The 19,526-nt window shown below is 45.8% G+C and overlaps 1 protein-coding gene across 1 annotated transcript in view; it reads right to left on the reverse strand.

The window, feature by feature from the left end:
• The window catches only part of TENM4 (teneurin transmembrane protein 4), a 1,172,733-nt gene that overhangs the window by 71,105 nt on the left and 1,082,102 nt on the right, over window positions 1–19,526 (reverse strand). Inside the window, 2 exon segments of the mRNA XM_030200091.1 lie at window positions 7,243–7,397; window positions 15,241–15,473. Coding sequence (XP_030055951.1) covers window positions 7,243–7,397; window positions 15,241–15,473 — 388 coding nt within the window.

Here is a 19,526-nt window from a genome sequence, read left to right on the forward strand (position 1 = left end):
CCTCCCTCACCCCTTCCTTAATCGCTACACATTACTAACTGTATCTGATATCCTGTTATGACAATGTTACCAAATCTATGTAAGCCATATTGAGCCTGCAAATAGGTGGGGGAATGTGGGATACAAATGCAATAAATAATAGTAATAATAATAATAAAAATAAAATGGACTCAGTAGCACAATTATGCACAGCTGCCAAACAAACATTTTATCATCATTTGATATACCACCCATCGTAAAACATCTGAGTGGTATACAATAATTAAAAAGAACAGCAAAACAATCCAAATATATAACAAAAACGACAAATTCGTTGTAGTAGATATCCCGAGAAGAATCTCATGGGCAGATGATCGAAAGCCCTGCGCTGTTCCAAACAGCGCTCTAGAAATAGTGGGGCTTTACCGCCCCTATGAACAGAGATAATAGCATGCAAATTTAAGCATGCTATTCACTTTGATCAAAGGGTAAAAGTGCGGGAGGATTGTGCCAGAGCATGCGCTCGGACACAATCCTCCCGCACTTGTTTGACAGGTCTAGGCTGTCAAAAGCTCAGACCTGTCAAACACAGGGGCTGGAGGTCCATGGGACCACCAAACCCCCAAGTACTCCCACCCCAAGTCAAGCGACACAGGGGGCTGGAGGTCTGGTGGACCTCCAGTCCCCCCGACCCAAGCTCAGGGGGGGCTGGAGATCCAGTGGTCTCCAGCCCCCCCTAACATCCCCTCCCATGAACCGCAAGTCGAGCTCCTCCCCACCCCACCCCTGCTGGTCTTAGCGGCCCTTCCCCACCCCCCTACCTTCGATGGAGGAGGGAGGTGGCCTCCTTCCCTCCTCTTCCATCGGTGCTGCCTCGAAAATGGTGGCGCCTGTCCCTTCCCAGTGCATCCTGGGATGCACTGGGTGGTTCTTCACACCATATAAGGTCTGCACAGCACATCCCAGGATGCACAGGGCAGGGCGCCACCATTTTTGAGGCGGCGCCAACAGAAGAGGAGGGAGGCCACCTCCCTCCTCCACTGAAGGCATAGCGCAGTGTCACATGAATGTCAATTTCACAACTCTTATGAAAGCGTATTTCTCTCAGGTGCAAGTTAATCGTACAGGGCACACTCAGTCTCCCTTGTGTCGGGAAGTAGACTGCACACTCTTTCATGCATTGCAGATATATACAACATTTTACATGGAGCGTTTGCTAGGGAAATCTTTATTGCCCTTGCCCTTAGGAATTCTATTTGGGAAAATGGATCGATGTGAGCCTTTTGGTAGGGGTGGGGGGTGGGGATGATTGCTATTGGGTAAGACCCGTGTAGTGGGAAAGAAATGCCGACTGCAACATTGGACGCAGGAACAGGTGCCAACCTTTTTGTTACTGGAGAAATGCTTTTCATAATCTGATGATCATGGAAGCTAGAGATGCGTGCCTTACCACGCTTGACCATCACTAACTGGAAGGAGGATGCAAAGAAGGGTAGGTAATATTTGGGGGGGGGGGCAGGGGGGGGGGCGGCTGTGTAGGGTGGGTGGTCCAGGGGATGAAGAAGATAGATATAGCTCTTGTGGAAGGTTCTCCACATGTATTACCTATATATTACCCTGGGGGTATTGATAAATGAAGCAGGACTTAAGGCCGCAATAATCTTAGGTGGTCGGAATTCTGGACGTAGCGCAGGCAAACATCCTCTATTTTTCCTCCCCCCTCCCCTGCACTGACCTCTGGTATACGTCAGGAGCAGGGCTGTGCCTGCTCGCTGCATCCAGGGGTCCTTGGGTAGATGTGGGCTCCCCAGGCTGTGCCTGTGAGGGAGGACAGAACTCTGCTGCCCGTCTCGTCTTCCGCCAGGGTCGCTTTACTCATACTACCCCTCTCCTCAAGACCCTTCACTGGCTCCCTATCCGTTTTCGCATCCTGTTCAAACTTCTTCTACTAACCTATAAATGTATTCACTCTGCTGCTCCCCAGTATCTCTCCACACTCGTCCTTCCCTACACCCCTTCCCGTGCACTCCGCTCCATGGATAAATCCTTCTTATCTGTTCCCTTCTCCACTACTGCCAACTCCAGACTTCGCGCCTTCTGTCTCGCTGCACCCTACGCCTGGAATAAACTTCCTGAGCCCCTACGTCTTGCCCCATCCTTGGCCACCTTTAAATCTAGACTGAAAGCCCACCTCTTTAACATTGCTTTTGACTCGTAACCACTTGTAACCACTCGCCTCCACCTACCCTCCTCTCTTCCTTCCCGTTCACATTAATTGATTTGATTTGCTTACCTTATTTATTTTTGTCTATTAGATTGTAAGCTCTTTGAGCAGGGACTGTCTTTCTTCTATGTTTGTGCAGCACTGCGTATGCCTTGTAGCGCTATAGAAGTGATAAATAGTAATAGTAGTAGTCTCTTGTAACCAGAGCTAATATTGTGATGTCATAATGCCTCAGGCCACCAATAAGAGCCAACCTCATCAGTGATGTCACAATGGCTTGATTGTCCTATACTTGGCTTACTTTTATTACATAGCTCTTTGAGCAGGGACTGTCTTTCTTCTATGTTTGTGCAGCGCTGCGTACGCCTTGTAGCGCTATAGAAATGCTAAATAGTAGTAGTAGTAGTAGTAGTAGGCTTCCTGAAGAACTGTCCTTCTTCACAGGCACCACAGCTCTGCCCCTGACAAATATCGGAGGGTCAGTGTGGAGGGGAGGGAGAGGAAGTAGAGGGCTTTTGCGCCGTTAAAACAGTAACAATAAGCAGCAAATAGAAAAAAAAAAAAGATATACAGAAATCAAACTTTCCATTTCTCAATGCTCAATCACAGACTCCGGTCACTCTCCAACATGGGAACTGAACAAACGTTGGATGTTTTATCTTTCTAAAGCAAATTCATCAATATCCACCACAGATAACTGCAAAGACGTTCTCCCTTCAATCTGCACTGTGACCACTTCAGCCTATCTGAATGAGTGGCAGAAAGATTTTGACTACCAGTTTTGTAGAAAGGGGTTTGCTTCTTGCAAAACTGGACTTCTGCAGGGGGTGCTGTCGACTATATTTAAAAATAACATACCAGTCTAACTGCATGTTTTAAGAGCGCAGCACGACTATCGCTGCAACCAACTAGCAATTCCATATAATTCAAGCACTCTTGTTTCCCCTGCTGTTGCTAGTTTTAGCAGAACAGTATTCAGCTGCTATTTTGTAGATGCTAATTTGATTTGGTTCTAAACAGCCAAATTATCCAGCTGCCAAGGTCAAGAGGTACTCTAGGTTCTAAATAATGGGTAGGAGCACATTACTTTACTTTCCATCACCTGATGACTCACCTCACCAGTCAGTTCAAGGCAAGTTAGGAACAAATAGCTATTAATATAATTTGCCCTACCACCCTCACAACATAGCTGCCGAGAGGGGGGGGGGCAGGGGGGACAAAATTCCCTGGGCCCGGGGCCTCCAAGGGGGCCCCGTGCCGCAGTCCCACCCGCCCTCCATCGTCGACCGTCTGCCACAGGCCGGGCCCCCTGCATTGAAATCACAGCGCCTCTCACCTCCGTGTGAAAGCATAGCAGGCAGCAGGGCAGCAGATCACCTCCTTTCGGGCCTCCTTCCCTCCCTGTGTCCCACCCTCGTCTGATGTAACTTCCGCGAGGGCGGGACACAAGGAGGACCGAAGGGAGGCGATCTGCTGCCTCCAGCGCTTTCACACGGAGGTGAGAGGGCGCTGTGATTTCAATGCAGTGGGCCCGGCCTAGCGGTGGATGGAGGGGGCGGGCAGAGGGGGGAGCGGCGGTGCCCTCTGGGGGGGTGGAGGGGGGAGCTGTGGCGGCGACGACCTCGGGGGGGGGGGGGGGGGGGCCTTGCTCCGGGCCCGGCCCAGTCTCTCGGCAGCCCTGCCTCACAAGCCCCACAAACCTGCTTAAAACACAAATTATTCTAGCATTCTAAAAAAACTCTTAAAACTTGAATTATTCTAACATTAGGTACTGACCAAAAATAAACAATATCGATCCAATTTACCATTTTCCCTAATATACTGCTTCTAAATGCTAATTCCTCTTTTCTTGTTCTCTTAGGTTTCTGCCGCTGGCGTCATGATTGCTGCAGCTGCCTGGGTCTTGCCACGCCTGAGTAAGTGAAACTGACATTTCAACCATTGTGTTGTGGCTTGCTTGAAGATGGCTGAAATGTCGGTTCGGCTTACTTAGACGCGGCAAGACCCGGACGACTGTAACAATCCATTTTTTAAAATTCTCGAACATTCTTGGAATACCATGCCTTCAGCTTGTTTGTGAATAGCGAGTGCTGATGCATCCGTTGTAACTGCAATGGAACCAGGGGCGTAGCCAGACAACAGATTTTGGGTGGGCCTAGGCATGAATTGGGTGGGCACCAAGTGTTCTTCCCCCCTTCACAAAGAAAATCTCAGCTGGTGGGAAAACATTTATTTCCATCTTGGCAGCAGGAATGCACTGAAAACGGAGCATTCGCAGGTGTCGTGGACAGTAGCGTCTTTGTTACCATCAGGGGAAAATCTTCCGCTGGCGGAGCTTGAGATTTCCACCAGTTACCACTAAACGTGTGCTACTGTTGGGTGGGCCTGAGCCATAAATGGGTGGGCCCTGGCCCACCTAAGCCCACCTGTGGCTACACCACTGAATGGAACAGACGTGCTGTGAAGAAGGTAAGACCCTTGGAGGTTCATACACCATCAAAAGGTTACCCACATATACCAGACCCTCTAAGAGTAGCCAAACAGAGCAATTTAAAGTGAACTTATTGCCTAATGGCAGCCTGTGCAATTCTGCCAAGATAGGAGTAATATGATCCCGTGACGTTTTGTTAATCAAAACCAAAGAAGTGGAAAAAGCCAACCAAAATGTACAGGATGACCAAAGTTTATTCTTCAAGAAAAAAAAACCGCTGATAAAACAACCCAACACGGGCCGTGTTTCGACAAATACAGTCTTCGCCAGGGGAATCTATCAAATCAGCAAACACTATGTTTACGGGGCCGCCCTTAGAGATGGGCGCCCCCATTCGATTATCCCCTTCTCTGTCACCTACGAACCTTAATGCAATATAACTCTGTATTTCTCATTCCGGAAATGGCGATCGCCATGACGGAACAATGTAAGCCACATTGAGCCTGCAAATAGGTGGGAAAATGAGGGATACAAATGCAATAAATAAATAAATAAATAAATAAATATGTTGTCAAGTTGGAATTGCCATAACAGCAGAGCACTTGGCTATGCTGCCCCTCCATAAGAATGCTGTTATGGCAATTCCAATATGACAACATACTGTTTGCTGATTTGAAAGATTCCCCTGACGAAGACTGTGTTTGCCGAAACACGGCCCGTGTTGGGTTGTTCTACCAGCATTTATTTTGAAGAATAAACTTTGGTCATCCTGGACATTTTGGTTGACTTTTTCCACTTCTTTGGTTTTGATTTGATTTGTCAGGCTTATTTTCGAAAGAGAAGGGCGCCCATCTTTCAACACAAATAGGAAGATGGGCGTCCTTCTCACAGGGTCGCCCAAATCGGCATAATCAAAAGCCGATTTTGGGCGCCCTCAACTGCTTTCCGTCGCGGGGATGACCAAAGTTCATGGGGGCGTGTCGGAAGCATAGCGAAGGCGGGACTGGGGCGTGCTTAACACATGGGCATCCTCGGCCGATAATGGAAAAAAGAAGGGCGTTCCTGACGAACACTTGGACGACTTTACTTGGTCCTTTTTTTTTTACGACCAAGCCACAAAAATGTGCCCTAAATGACCAGATGACCACCAGAGGGAATTGGGGATGACCTCCCCTTACTCACCCAGTGATCACTAACCCCCTCCCACCCTAAAAATATTTTTTCCAGCATCTATGCCAGTCTCAAATATCATACCCAAGCTCCATGGCAGCAGTATGCAGGTCCCTGGAGCAGTTTTAGTGGGTACTGCAGTGCACTTCAGGCAGGAGGACCCAGCCCCACCCCCTCCCCTACCTGTTACACTTGTGGTGGTAAATGTTAAGCCCTCCAAACCCACCACAAACCCACAGTACCCACATTTAGGTGCCCCCCTTCATCCCTAAGGGCTATGGTAGTGGTGTACAGTTGTGGGGAGTGGGTTTTGGGGGGGGGGGGGGGTTGGGGGGCTCAGACAACAAGGTAAGGGAGCTATGCACCTGGGAGCTTTTTCTGAAGTCCACAGCAGTGCCCCCTAGGGTGCACGGTTGGTGTCCTGGCATGTCAGGGGGACCAGTGCACTACGAATGCTGGCTCCTCCCATGACCAAATGGCTTGGATTTGGTCGTTTCTGAGATGGGCGTCCTCGGTTTCCATTATCACCGAAAATCGGGGATGACCATCTCTAAGGACAACCATCTCAAAGGTCAACCTAAATGTTGAGATTTGGGCGTCCCCGACCGTACTATTGAAACGAAAGATGGACGCCCATCTTGTTTCGATAATACGGGTTTCGTCGACCCTTCATCGGGACCTCCTGCGAGGACGTCCTCAGGAAAACTTGGGCGCCCCGTTCGATTATGCCCCTCCACGTGAAACTCATCAGTGCCCTTTGGTATTTTTGTTTTTATTAATCATAACATGGGCAGTGGTATTTTGCACTGACTGCAATCTTTTTAACTGATACTTTGTAAGACCGCAATAGAGTTGCATTGCAGTAGTTTAACCTCAACATAAAAAAAGGGTGGATCAAAATGGCTAGATTTCTATATCCTAAAAGGGCCCATTTAAATTAACATTTAATTTAAATGTTAGCGCGTCAATGCACCCATTATTTTCTTCCTTGTATTGATTTGCTCCTGCCAGGGGAGCTCTGGAGCTGGTACACCAAACCTTCGACTCTGACTCCACGTCCTGTTGATATTAGGCTTTGCATTTTTTTGTACTGGATATTTACCAGGACAAATAAATAAATAAGATATTATACGATACATGATGTGATACCCCACAGGCAAGCCTTCTCCGGAGTAGCCCCCCCCCTGGAATGCACTGCCTGAAAGGCTCCGCTTAACACAAGACTTTCTGTACTTCAGGAAACAGGTTAAAGCTTGGCTCTTCAACCAAGCCTTTAACGGAAGAAGTAACTAACTTGTTAGTCTCCCTCACACACACAAGGAGTGACACGGGCTGCACATGTAAGCCACACTGAGCCTGCCAATTGGTGGCAAAATGTGGGATACAAATGTAACAAATAAAAATAAATAAAAGATGCTGAGCAATCTGGGATTAATACCTGAGATATGTCCATGACGGAATCGCAACTGAGAGGTCTGGCAGATGTTAGGTCGTTGGAGCCCAGCAGGGTGGAGATGAGTCCGTTCTGATCTATACGCCTGATCATGTTGCCATCAACAAAATAAATCAGTCCAAACTTGTCCACCGTGATGCCTGTTGAACAAAAGAAAATCTAACTGAGGGATTAAAAAAAATAGTTTTAACCTATAAATGTACTCGCTCTGCTGCTCCCCAGTATCTCTCCACACTCGTCCTTCCCTACACCCCTTCCCGCGCACTCCGCTCCATGGATAAATCCTTCTTATCTGTTCCCTTCTCCACTACTGCCAACTCCAGACTTCGCGCCTTCTGTCTCGCTGCACCCTACGCCTGGAATAAACTTCCTGAGCCCCTACGTCTTGCCCCTTCCTTGGCCACCTTTAAATCTAGACTGAAAGCCCACCTCTTTAACATTGCTTTTGACTCGTAACCACTTGTAACCACTCGCCTCCACCTACCCTCCTCTCTTCCTTCCCGTTCACATTAATTGATTTGATTTGCTTACTTTATTTTTTGTCTATTAGATTGTAAGCTCTTTGAGCAGGGACTGTCATTCTTCTATGTTTATGCAGCTCTGCGTACGCCTTGTAGCGCTATAGAAATGCTAAATAGTAGTAGTAGTAGTAATCTCAAGGAGTATCAACATTCCATGTAGAACCCCAAAGAATTGCAAGATTCTGGAATCCTAAAGAGTGACAAGATTCCATGCAAGATTCGTAACCACTTGTAACCACTCGCCTCCACCTACCCTCCTCTCCTCCTTCCTGTACACATTAATTGATTTGATTTGCTTACTTTATTTTTTGTCTATTAGATTGTAAGCTCTTTGAGCAGGGACTGTCATTCTTCTATGTTTATGCAGCTCTGCGTACGCCTTGTAGCGCTATAGAAATGCTAAATAGTAGTAGTAGTAGTAATCTCAAGGAGTATCAACATTCCATGTAGAACCCCAAAGAATTGCAAGATTCTGGAATCCTAAAGAGTGACAAGATTCCATGCAAGATTCGTAACCACTTGTAACCACTCGCCTCCACCTACCCTCCTCTCCTCCTTCCTGTACACATTAATTGATTTGATTTGCTTACTTTATTTTTGTCTATTAGATTGTAAGCTCTTTGAGCAGGGACTGTCTTTCTTCTATGTTTGTGCAGCGCTGCGTAGGCCTTGTAGCGCTATAGAAATGCTAAATAGTAGTAGTAGTATGTAACATACAGAAATAAAAGTCAACAAAAAAATTGTAGGCGATACACATATATGAAGTTAGTCCAAAACAAAAGTAACTAACCTTTTCAGAGCTGTGTTTGCTTTATCTAATTAGTACAGCCCAAGTTAAGGATGATAATGCAAACATACAAGTTAAAGACAGAGAAAATCTAGATCGGGATGTAGAAGAGGCCAGCATTTTTAGCAGACTGGTCCCCCAGACATCCCAGGAGAGCAATGGGGTATCCTAGGGGTACTGCAGTGGACTTCATATAAATGTTCCCAGGTACACATCTATCTCACTGTTGCCCCCTTAATCTTGTCTGCTGAGCCTTCCAAAACCCACCCAAAATCCATTACCCCCAACTGTACAGCACTTCAGTAGCCCTTATGGGTGAACGGGGCACCCTATATATGGGTACAGTGGGTTTCTGGTGAGGTTTGAAGGACTCACAGTTTCCACCATGAGTGTAACAGGTAGAGGGAGGTATGGGCCTAGGTCCACCTGTCTACAGTACACTGCACCCACCAGTAGACTACTCCAGGGACCTGAATGCTGCTCTAATGGACCTGGCTAACATCTGAGGCTGTCATAGAGGCGTGAGTACTATTTTTATTCACATTTTTTGGGTGTGGGAGGGGGTCACTGACCACTGGGGGAGTGAGGGGTGTCATTCCTGATTCCCTCCAGTGGTCATTTGATCATTTAGAGCACCTTTTTATGCCTTATTCATTCTGAAAACAGGTCTAGACCAAAACCAATGGCAAGGACAAATCAAACTCGGGTATACATGGATGGGCTATTTGGCCTTTATCTGCCGTCTTGTTTCTAAATAAGGTATCACATACCATGTAAAATCAGTTTATCTTGTTGGGCAGACTGGATGGACTGTTCAGGTCTTTATGTGCCATCATTTACTATGTCAGTTTTCACTTTAGCGGTCCGTGGTGATATTCAGCTTCCTCTCCAGTTTTTGTCTTGGGCCCATTTGGCTAACACCGATCCTGCTGCCAGGTTGGATACCTAGATCTGCCCATGTTCTAGCGCAGTGTTTCTCAACCCAGCCCTCGGGACACACCTAGCTGGTTGGGTTGTCAGGATATTCACAATGAATATGCCTGAAAGAGATCTGCAAACTGAGGAGGAAATGGATACAAATCTATCTCATGCGTATTCATTTTGCATACCCTGAAAACTTGACTGTCTGGGTGTGCCCCAAGGACTGGGTTGAGAAGCACCGTCCTACAGCTCTGGTCAATGGACCCCCATTATCATACGCAGCCTGTCCTCTGCAAGCATATTCTACGGCTATCTCCTGATCCCTGTGCAGGGTCTGCCTATCCTGTTACATTTTCTAAGAAAAGTATACGAAGGAGCCGGGACAATGAGCCTTTCCAGGCAGTCTGCTACTCTGAGCTTCGCTAATCAAGCGGAACGTTTAAGCGTTCTAGGTCATGTTCTTCCAATTTACACATTGTGTTCATGGCTCTTGGTCAAATATTCGTAGCTTGATTATAAATAGGCCACCCGATTGTCTTAGACTGTGCTTATGTATGGAAATTAATGCAGAAAACCATATGGTGATTTCGCATGTCATTCACAGTTCTGCTCCGCTATAATAGGTCTGCTTTTTTAAGCTTTTTTTTTTTTATATTAACACTTTTCTGTATAACATGAAATCAAGCACAGTGTCAGCATTATACTGAGTATTACAAAGAGTAGTGAAAGGGAAATAGCAGGGGTACAGTGAATGTACCAGAAGCAGGCTAGATGACATTTATACTATAGAACAGTGGAAAGAGCAAATGTGCTGAGCGAAAATAGAAAAATAAACTAAAAACCTAACATAAAAGAAAAGGAAGAATTGCTAACCCACCCCAGCAACATCCTGAGGGACTCCACATTTCAAGCCCAGCTTTGAGAAAATTTGCCACTCTTCCAAACACAACAAGTCCTATCTAGCAGAAAATCTTTAAACCAGTTCAAACCTGAACCAACCATAGTAACATAGTAAATGACGGCAGATAAAGACCTGTATGGTCCATCCAGTCTGCCCAACAAGATAAACTCATTTTACATGGTATGTGATACTTTATACCCGAGTTTGATTTGTCCTTGCCTTTCTCAGGGCACAGACCGTAGAAGTCTGCCCAGCACTCTTCTTGTACTAAAAGTTCTGAAGATTCCGGAATCCCAATGGGTAGCAACATTCCATGTAGAACCCCAAAGAGTAACATAGTAAATGATGGCAGATAATGACCTGAACGATCCATCTAGTCTGCCCAACAAGATAAACTCATTTTACATGGTATGTGATACTTTATATGTATACCCGAGTTTGATTTGTCCTTGCCTTTCTCAGGGCACAGACCGTAGAAGTCTGCCCAGCACTGTTCTTGTTCTGAAGCCCCTTAAGATTTACACTCCAGCCCATCCCTATTTATTCAGTCACGATCAGGGCATAGACCGTAGAAGTCTGCCCAGCTCCCATTTTGTTTCCCCAATTACCAGCGTCGCCACCCAATCTCCGCTAAGATTCTGCAGAACCATTCCTTCTAAACAGGATTCCTTTGTGTTTATCCCACGCATGTTTGAACTCCATTATCGTTTTCATCTCCACCACCTCCCGCGGGAGGGCATTCCACATATCCACCACCCTCCAATCTCACTCAATCTACTTAACAGTAAACCATGATCCATCAAATCAAATGCAGCTGATATGTTGTACTGGAGCAAAATAATCTGTGTTCTCACACAGAAATAATTTTTGATTTCAGTGGTCAAGATCAATAACAAGGTTTCCGTACTATGCTCTGGTCGAAATCCAAATTGTGAATAGTGAAGACGTGAAAGCCTTTCTATATACTGAGACAACTGCCTACAAATATATGCAGTGCGTTTTTTCTAGCGAAAAAGGTGCCAGTACTCAAATGCCAGGCCATCCTTCAGGAGTGGGGTGATCACCAAGGGACCCACCCCATAATAGCCAGGTCCCCTGCAACCAGTCAATGAATCTATGACAAGACTGAATTGGTGTGTAGAGCCTGAGCTCTTTCATTAAAACTTGGGGTCCATGGGTCAATTTTAACAGACAATGGAAAAGGTGCCGGTACTCAGTACCCCCAAGTACCCCCTCAAAAAAGCCCTGAATATATGTGTCTAATAATTTAGGGGCCCTTTTATAAAGGTGCGTAAGGCATTACGCGCGTCTAGCATGCGCCAAATCAGCATTACCGCCCAGCTACCACGTGCCCCGGGCAGTAATTCTGAATTTGGTGAGCGTCGAAAACACACAGTAGAAAATATTTTCGATTTTCTACAGTGTGGCGCTTAGCCGGTGGTAAACAGCATTGGGCACGTGCTGCATGCCTACCGCATGGGTAGCGTGTGAGACCTTACCGCTAAGTCAAATGGTGGCGGTAAGGTCTCAGGTCAAAAATGGACGTGCGCAATTTTTTTTTTATTTTGCCGCACATCCATTTTCCGGCCCCTAAAAAAAAGGCCCTTTTTCCAAGACTTGGCAAAAACTGGCCTGGCGTGCGCCCAAAAGACGTGCTTGCACTGCCGTAGGTCACTTTTTGCCACGGTTTAGTAAAAGGGCCCCTTAGTGAGCAAAGGAATACCATTTTAGGTCTAAGACCTTATCGCCAGCCATTGACCCAGTGGTAAAAAAAACGGGCGATAATGACCCGCACGCGTCCGAAAATAAAAAATATTTTCAGACGCGAGTACCGGACGCGCGCCAAAAATGAAATTACCGCAAGAGCCATGCGGTAGTCGGGTGGTAACTCCATTTTGGCGCTCGTTGGGCGCACGTAGACGCTTATGTGACTTAGTAAAAGGGACCCATGATGAGGTACTTAAAGTCAGACTGAGGGTTTGATATTCAAAAGTGATTTAAACGGCCAGGAGAGGCTCCAGACCATTTAAATCGCTTGTGCAGGGCTATCGGGGGATACTCAGCAGCATTTAATGGGATAGTGCCGCTGAATATCCCTCCCTGCCCATGCTGTAATTGGCTAGTTTGTGGGTGGTCTGGAACCGGAGTTAGGGTGGCATGCAGGGTTGGTTGATCTGTACCCCTTGGCATAAAGGGTCATAAGCCCCCAACCCCCTATCAGAAGTGATTAAATTAGATAGAAGTTAGGGCACAGTGGGTCCCCTACAGTTGTGGAAACGCTTCTAAAGTGGAGGATTGTGAGGTTTCTCAAACTGAATGGACTGCAGGACCCGAGGCAGCATCGTTTCACTAAAGGCAGGTCATGTCAGACAAATCTGACTGATTTCTTTGACTGGGTGACCAAAGAGTTTGAGGTGGGAGGCGGTGTACTTGGATTTTAACAAATATGAACTCCTATACGTAAATCTAGAATTGTCTTATAATATTTGCTTGTTATACCACTATAATGTATTTCATTATCATACTAGTAAAACATGCCCGTTTCTTGCGCAAATGAAACGGGCGCTAGCACGGTTTCCTTCCGAACCTCCCCCCCTCCCTACTCACCCCTTCGGCGTTCTGAAGGCACTGTTCGCCATTGTTGCGGACCTCGGCATGCCACCTTCAATCTGCTGATCCGTTGGTTGTGAAGCCACTGATGCCATTGCTCTGCCCTCGACGTCATCACATTTGACGCGAGGGCTGGGCCCCACACAGTGTTTTCGGTGGCTTCACCACCACGAAGGCTTTGAACTGGAAGGAAGTGCCCGGAGGACCTGACAGTGACGTCAGTGTCCTCAGAACGTTGAGGGTGAGTTTTATTATATAGGATTACCCAAGAACCTTCTGTAATACTAAATGTATACTTTATCATATATTTCCACTATTCATGATGTATTGTAAGCCACATTGAGCCTGCAAAGAGGTGGGAAAATGCGGGATACAAATGCAATAAATAATAATGGGTCCACACAGGCGACTGATAAAACAAATTGAGTGCCCTTGGTATGGATCCTAAAGTGACTGACTGCTCAAGAAGCAGGAGGCAGAGGGTAGTGGTAAATGGAGCTTGCTCTGAGGAAAGGGATGCTATCAGTGGTGTGCTGCAGGGATCGGTCCTCAGGCCGGTTGTCTTTAACATCTTTGTGAGCAATATTGCGGAAGATTTGTCTGGTAACGTTTGTGTTTTTGTGGTTGATACTAAACCCTGTAATAGGGTAGACACGCTGGAGGGTGTGGATGGCATGAGGAAGGATCAGGTGAAGCTCGAAGAATGGTCCGATAATTGGCAACTAAGATTTAATGCTAAGAAATGCAGGGTCATGTACTTGGGTCACAAGAATCCAAGGGAAAGGTACAGTATAGGGGGTGAAGTGCTCCTGTGTACGCAAGAAGAATGCGGGTGATTGTGTCTGATGACCTTAAAGTGGTCAAACAGGTAGATAAGGCGACGGTCAAAGCCAGAAGCATGCTTGGGTGCATAAGAAGAGGGAGGACCAGCAGGAAAAAAGAGATGATAGTGCCCTTGTATAAGTCCCTGGTGAGGCCGCATTTAGAGTGCTGCGTGCAATTCTGGAGACCGCGCTTACAGAAAGATATAAACAGGATGGAGTCAGTCCAGAGGGCGGCTACAAAATTGGTAAGCGGTCTCCCTCATAGAACATACAAGGAAAGGCTTAGGAACCTCAATATGTATACGTTGGAAAAGAGGCAGGAGAGAGGGAGTATGATAGAAACATTTAAATACCTCAGTGGCATAAATGTGCAGGAGGATAGCCTTTTCCAATTGAAGGAGAACTCTGGAATGAGAGGGCATAGGATGAAGTTAAGAGGAAATAGGCTGAGGAGGAATCTTAGAAAATACTCTTTCACAGAAAGGTTGGTGGATGTGTGGAACGGCCTCTATTGCAGGCGCGCTGAAAAATAGACCTGCGCGCGTCCAATACATGCGCCTACACCAGTGGAGGCCATTTTTCGGCGCACCTTAGTAAAAGGGCCCCCAAGCCAGCTATCTTGGGGGCACTCTGGGGGCAGAGTCAGCACTTGGCCGCTTAAGTGCTGACCGGTTAAGGGGCCCTTTTACTATGCCGCGTGGGCACCTACATGCGCCAATTCGGATCTACCGCTCGGCTACCGCATGGCCTGGGCGGTAATTTCATTTTTTACGAGCGTCCAGTATGCGTGCCAGAAAATTTCCAGTGAGCGGCACTAACCGGCCGGTAATCGTCAGTGTATAAGCGCTGACGATTACCACTCGGTTAACGCGTGAGACCTTACCGCTAAGTCAATGGGTGGCAGTAAGGTCTCAGGCCCAAAATGGATGCAAACTAATTTTTATTTTGCTGCATGTCCATTTTCGCCCCCCCCCCCAAAAGGCCTTTTTTGCAAGTGCGCTGAAAAATGGACCAGCGCGCGCCCAATACACGCGTCTACACCAGCGCAGGCCATTTTTCAGCACACCTTAGTAACAGGACCCCTTAAGTGTTACTGAATATCCCTGCACATACAGGCATTTTAACAGGGCAGGAGCCTCTCCTGAATGCAATTTGAAGCTGATGTAGACTCACAATATTTTTCTTAAAATAATGTAGCTAGCTGTTAGAATAAGCAAAGCAAAATAAGACTGAAGTGTTTGTTTTCTTTCTGACTCCTGTTTCATTTGTGAGGCAAAAATTGGTATTTCAATGTTTTTTGCGTACTGCTTCTGCTCTGAAACCGCTAAATCACCGCCACCCTCACCCTAAGTCGATCAGGGTGGTATGACCCTGCTTCATTCATTCATTCCTGGCTTCTCTTGAAAATTTTCACCTTACCTCTCGGATTGGTGAGCGTAGCTTCGGTGGCTTTGCCCCCATCGCCACAACGATTGTCATCAAAAGGAAGACACTGGTCTCCAGTTCCGGCCACCACTTCCAAATTCTTGACAACGTCCTTGACGATTGTGGTAGACTTGATTTTGTAGACCCGACGACTGCTGGTGTCAGAAAGGAAAATGGATCCGGTGACAGGATCTGTGGCCAGATAATACTTGTGAGCTGGGCTATGGCTGAAAGAAAAATAAAATGTGTTTCCAACGGGGGATTTTTCAGTTGGCCCAACTCCCATAAAACTCATGATTAGTGCTATCAACTTTTTAATAAAGATAAAGGGCCCTGTTTACTAAACTGTGCTAAAGGTGTGGTGGTGCTTTAGCGCGCGCTGTGTAGGCACTCACAATATTCCTATAGGTGCCTAATTAGCACGCGCTAATTCTGTGCACATGCTAAAAATGCTAGCGCACCTTAGTAAACAGGGCCCAAAGTTTATACTAAGGTGCGCTGAAAAATGGCTTGTGGTAGTGTAGGTGCAGGTTTTGGGCGCGCACCAAGCCATTTGTCATCGAGCCTGTGAAAAAGGCTTTTTTTTTTTGCCGAAAATGGACGTGCAGCAAAATCAAAATTGCCTCATGTCCATTTGGGGTCTGAGACCTTACCACCAGCCATTGACCTAGCGGTAAAGAATCCGGGCGGTAATGACCTACGCGCGTGAAATGCAACTTGGTGTGCGTCCGTTATGCGTGTCTGAATATAAAAGTTCTTTTTCAGACGCGCGTATCGGACGTGTGCCAAAAATAAAATTACCGCAAGAGCTACGCGGTAGTCGAGCGGTAACTCCATTTTGTGTGCATTGGGCATGCATACATAAGTACATAAGTAATGCCACACTGGGAAAAGACCAAGGGTCCATCAAGCCCAGCATCCTGTCCCCGACAGCAGCCAATCCAGGCCAAGGGCACCTGGCAAGCTTCCCAAACGTACAAACATTCTATACATGTTATTCCTGGAATTGTGGATTTTTCCCAAGTCCATTTAGTAGTGGTTTATGGACTTGTCCTTTACGAAACCGTCTAACCCCTTTTAAAACTCTGCTAAGCTAACCGCCTTCACCACCTTCTCCGGCAACGATTTATTTTAAATTTACTACACTGTAGTTTCATCGTATGCCCCCTAGTCCTACGTGGCTTAGTTAAAGGGCCTCATAATGAGGTATATAAAAGTCAGACTAAGGGGTTGATATTCAAAAGTGATTTAAATGGCCAGGAGAGGCTCCAGGCCATTTAAATCACTTGTGCAGGGCTATCTGGGGATATTTAGCAGCATTTAATGGGATAGTGCCGCTGAATATGTTTTGAGCGGTTTGGAGTTTCTTTATGATTTGTTCTTTACAATGCTTATGGCAACGCTTATGTTCTTTTGTTCTTACCATGCTGTGGCATGTATGGCTCCTGGCATTGAATATCCAGGTATGTCCACCAACTAACCCAACGTAATCTTATCTACCCACTCACTTAACTTTGGTGCGACACTGATAATTTTTATTTTTTATTTTAGTTACATTTGTACCCCATGCTTTCCCACATGGCAGGCTCAATGCGGCTTACATATACAGGTACTTATTTGTACCTGGGGCAATGGAGGGTTAAGTGACTTGCCCAGAGTCACAAGGAGCTCCCCTTGCCTGAAGTGGGAATTGAACTCAGTTCCTCAGGACCAGAGTCCACCACCCTAACCACTAGGCCACTCCTCCACTGTTGCTACTATTGGAGATTCTACATGGAACGTTGCTATTCCACTAGCAACATTCCATGTAGAAGTCGGCCCTTGCAGATCACCAATGTGGCCGCGCAGGCTTCTGCTTCTGTGAGTCTGATGTCCTGCACGTACGTGCAGGACGTCAGACTCACAGAAACAGAAGCCTGCGCAGCCTTCTACATGGAATGTTGCTAGTGGAATAGCTAGTAGAATCTCCAATAGTTGCTAGTGGAATAGCTAGTAGAATCTCCAATAGTAGCAGCATTCCATGTAGAATCTCCAATAGTATCTATTTTATTTTTGTTACATTTGTACCCTGCGCTTTCCCACTCATGGCAGGCTCAATGCGGCTTACATGGGGCAATGGAGGGTTAAGTGACTTGCCCAGAGTCACAAGGAGCTGCCTGTGCCTGAAGTGGGAATGGAACTCAGTTCCCCAGGACCAGAGTCCACCACCCTAACCACTAGAATACTCCTCCACTCACCACTCCACTGACTCCGACATTGATTATACCCTAGACCCCTTCTCCCTACCTCCTTATACTCATCCCCCAGCCTTTTCCTACCACACCCCACTCAATCCCTATTCCTTTCGCCCATTCTATCTTTGTTTACCTTCCCTTATCTAATTCATTTATTCTTAATACCACACTATTATTATGTTTATTACAGTTTGTGATTTTCACAAGACTCTGTAATTTTATTTACTATGTAAACTACATTGAAACTGCTAGATGTGGGAAAGCACGGGGTACTAATGCAATAAATAAATAAATAAATAAATATCCCTCCCTGCCTATGCTGTAATTGGCTAGTTTGTGGGTGGTCTGGAAGCAGAGTTAGGGTGGCATGCAGGGGTGGTTGATCCGTACCCCTGGGCATAAAGGGTCATAGGCCCCCAACCCCCTATCAGAAGTGATTAAATTTAATAGAAGTTAGGGCACAGTGGGCCCCTACTGTTGGACACTGCCCTATTGTTCCAATGGTCAGTCCGCCCCTGGCGGAGCAGAAGCTTAGCTCATTATTTATGATTTTCAATCTGCTAACCGGCTAAGTAAGAATATAAAGTTAGGACAGCAAAACAGAACTTTATGCAGCAAGTTAACTGGGCACCAGTCTGAATATCAGCTGGTGCCTGGTTAATTTCCAGGTTGGCGGACATACCTGGATATTCAATGCCAGGAGCCATACATGCCACAGCATGGTAAGAACAAAAGAACATAAGCGTTGCCATGCTGGAACAGACGTACGTCTGCTGAAATCTGGAGTAAATGCTGGTGCTTAAGTAGGGCATGCATTGACCCTATATTCCAAAAGGCAGAAAGGCAATCGATCCGCAAGCTCCAAGATGGAAATGATAAAAGCATATCAGTGATATATATAGACTTTTATTCATACAAATAGCAATCTCCTTGAATCGCCCGATACTGCCCGTGTTTCGCCCAAAAAGGGCTGCCTCAGGGGCTACAAAACAGTAAATTAAATTAAAAACAAGAAATTAATTAAAAAAAAAAAGTAAAAACAGGCACAATATGAAATCAATAAACAATTGAAACAAGCTCAATATAGAATAAATAATAATAAAAACAATAATAAATATACAAATAACCATGACATGTTAAAATACATATCAGATGTTGCATCAAATTCCAACTAAAACTTAAAATATCAATGGCAATAACCAAAAATAACAATGGCAATAACCATGGCACATAAAAAGCATAAATAAATAAATTAATTTTAAAAAAAATATATATATACAGATATGTAGACAAACAGATTACAAGTAATGTCTCAGCAATTACAACATATATAAATAACAAAAGAACAGCACGTCAATGTGACTCCGGGCAAGTCACTTAACCCTCCATTGCCCCATGTAAGCCACATTGAGCCTGCCATGAGTGGGAAAGCGCAGGGTACAAATGTAACAAAAATAAAATAGATACTATTGGAGATTCTACATGGAATTTTGCTAATTCTACATGGAATGTTGCTACTATTGGAGATTCTACATGGAATGTTGCTATTCCACTAGCAACATTCCATGTAGAAGGCTGCGCAGGCTTCTGTTTCTGTGAGTCTGACGTCCTGCACGTCAGATTCACAGAAGCAGAAGCCTGCGCGGCCACATTGGTGATCTGCAAGGGCCGGTGGTGTACTTTGGTCCTGGGGAACTGAGGAACTGAGTTCAATTCCCACTTCAGGCACAGGCAGCTCCTCCTTGTGACTCTGGGCAAGTCACTTAACCCTCCATTGCCCCATGTAAGCCGCATTGAGCCTGCCATGAGTGGGAAAGCGCGGGGTACAAATGTAACAAAAAAAAAGTATGAATGAGACACATACCTATCCTGTGGTTTTTAGAGGCATATAGTTATTATCTTAAGATTTTTTCTGGTTGCTCATGTTCCTATTTATTTATGTTTGTAATGTTCCATATATTTGTTTGCCAGTAAAAAAAATTAATTCATTGTTTTTAATTTTATTTACTGTTTTGTAGCCCCTGAGGCAGACCTTTTTGGGCGAAA

Source organism: Microcaecilia unicolor, chromosome 4, assembly GCF_901765095.1.
Source record: "Microcaecilia unicolor chromosome 4, aMicUni1.1, whole genome shotgun sequence".
Classification (NCBI taxonomy): Eukaryota; Metazoa; Chordata; class Amphibia; order Gymnophiona; family Siphonopidae; genus Microcaecilia; species Microcaecilia unicolor.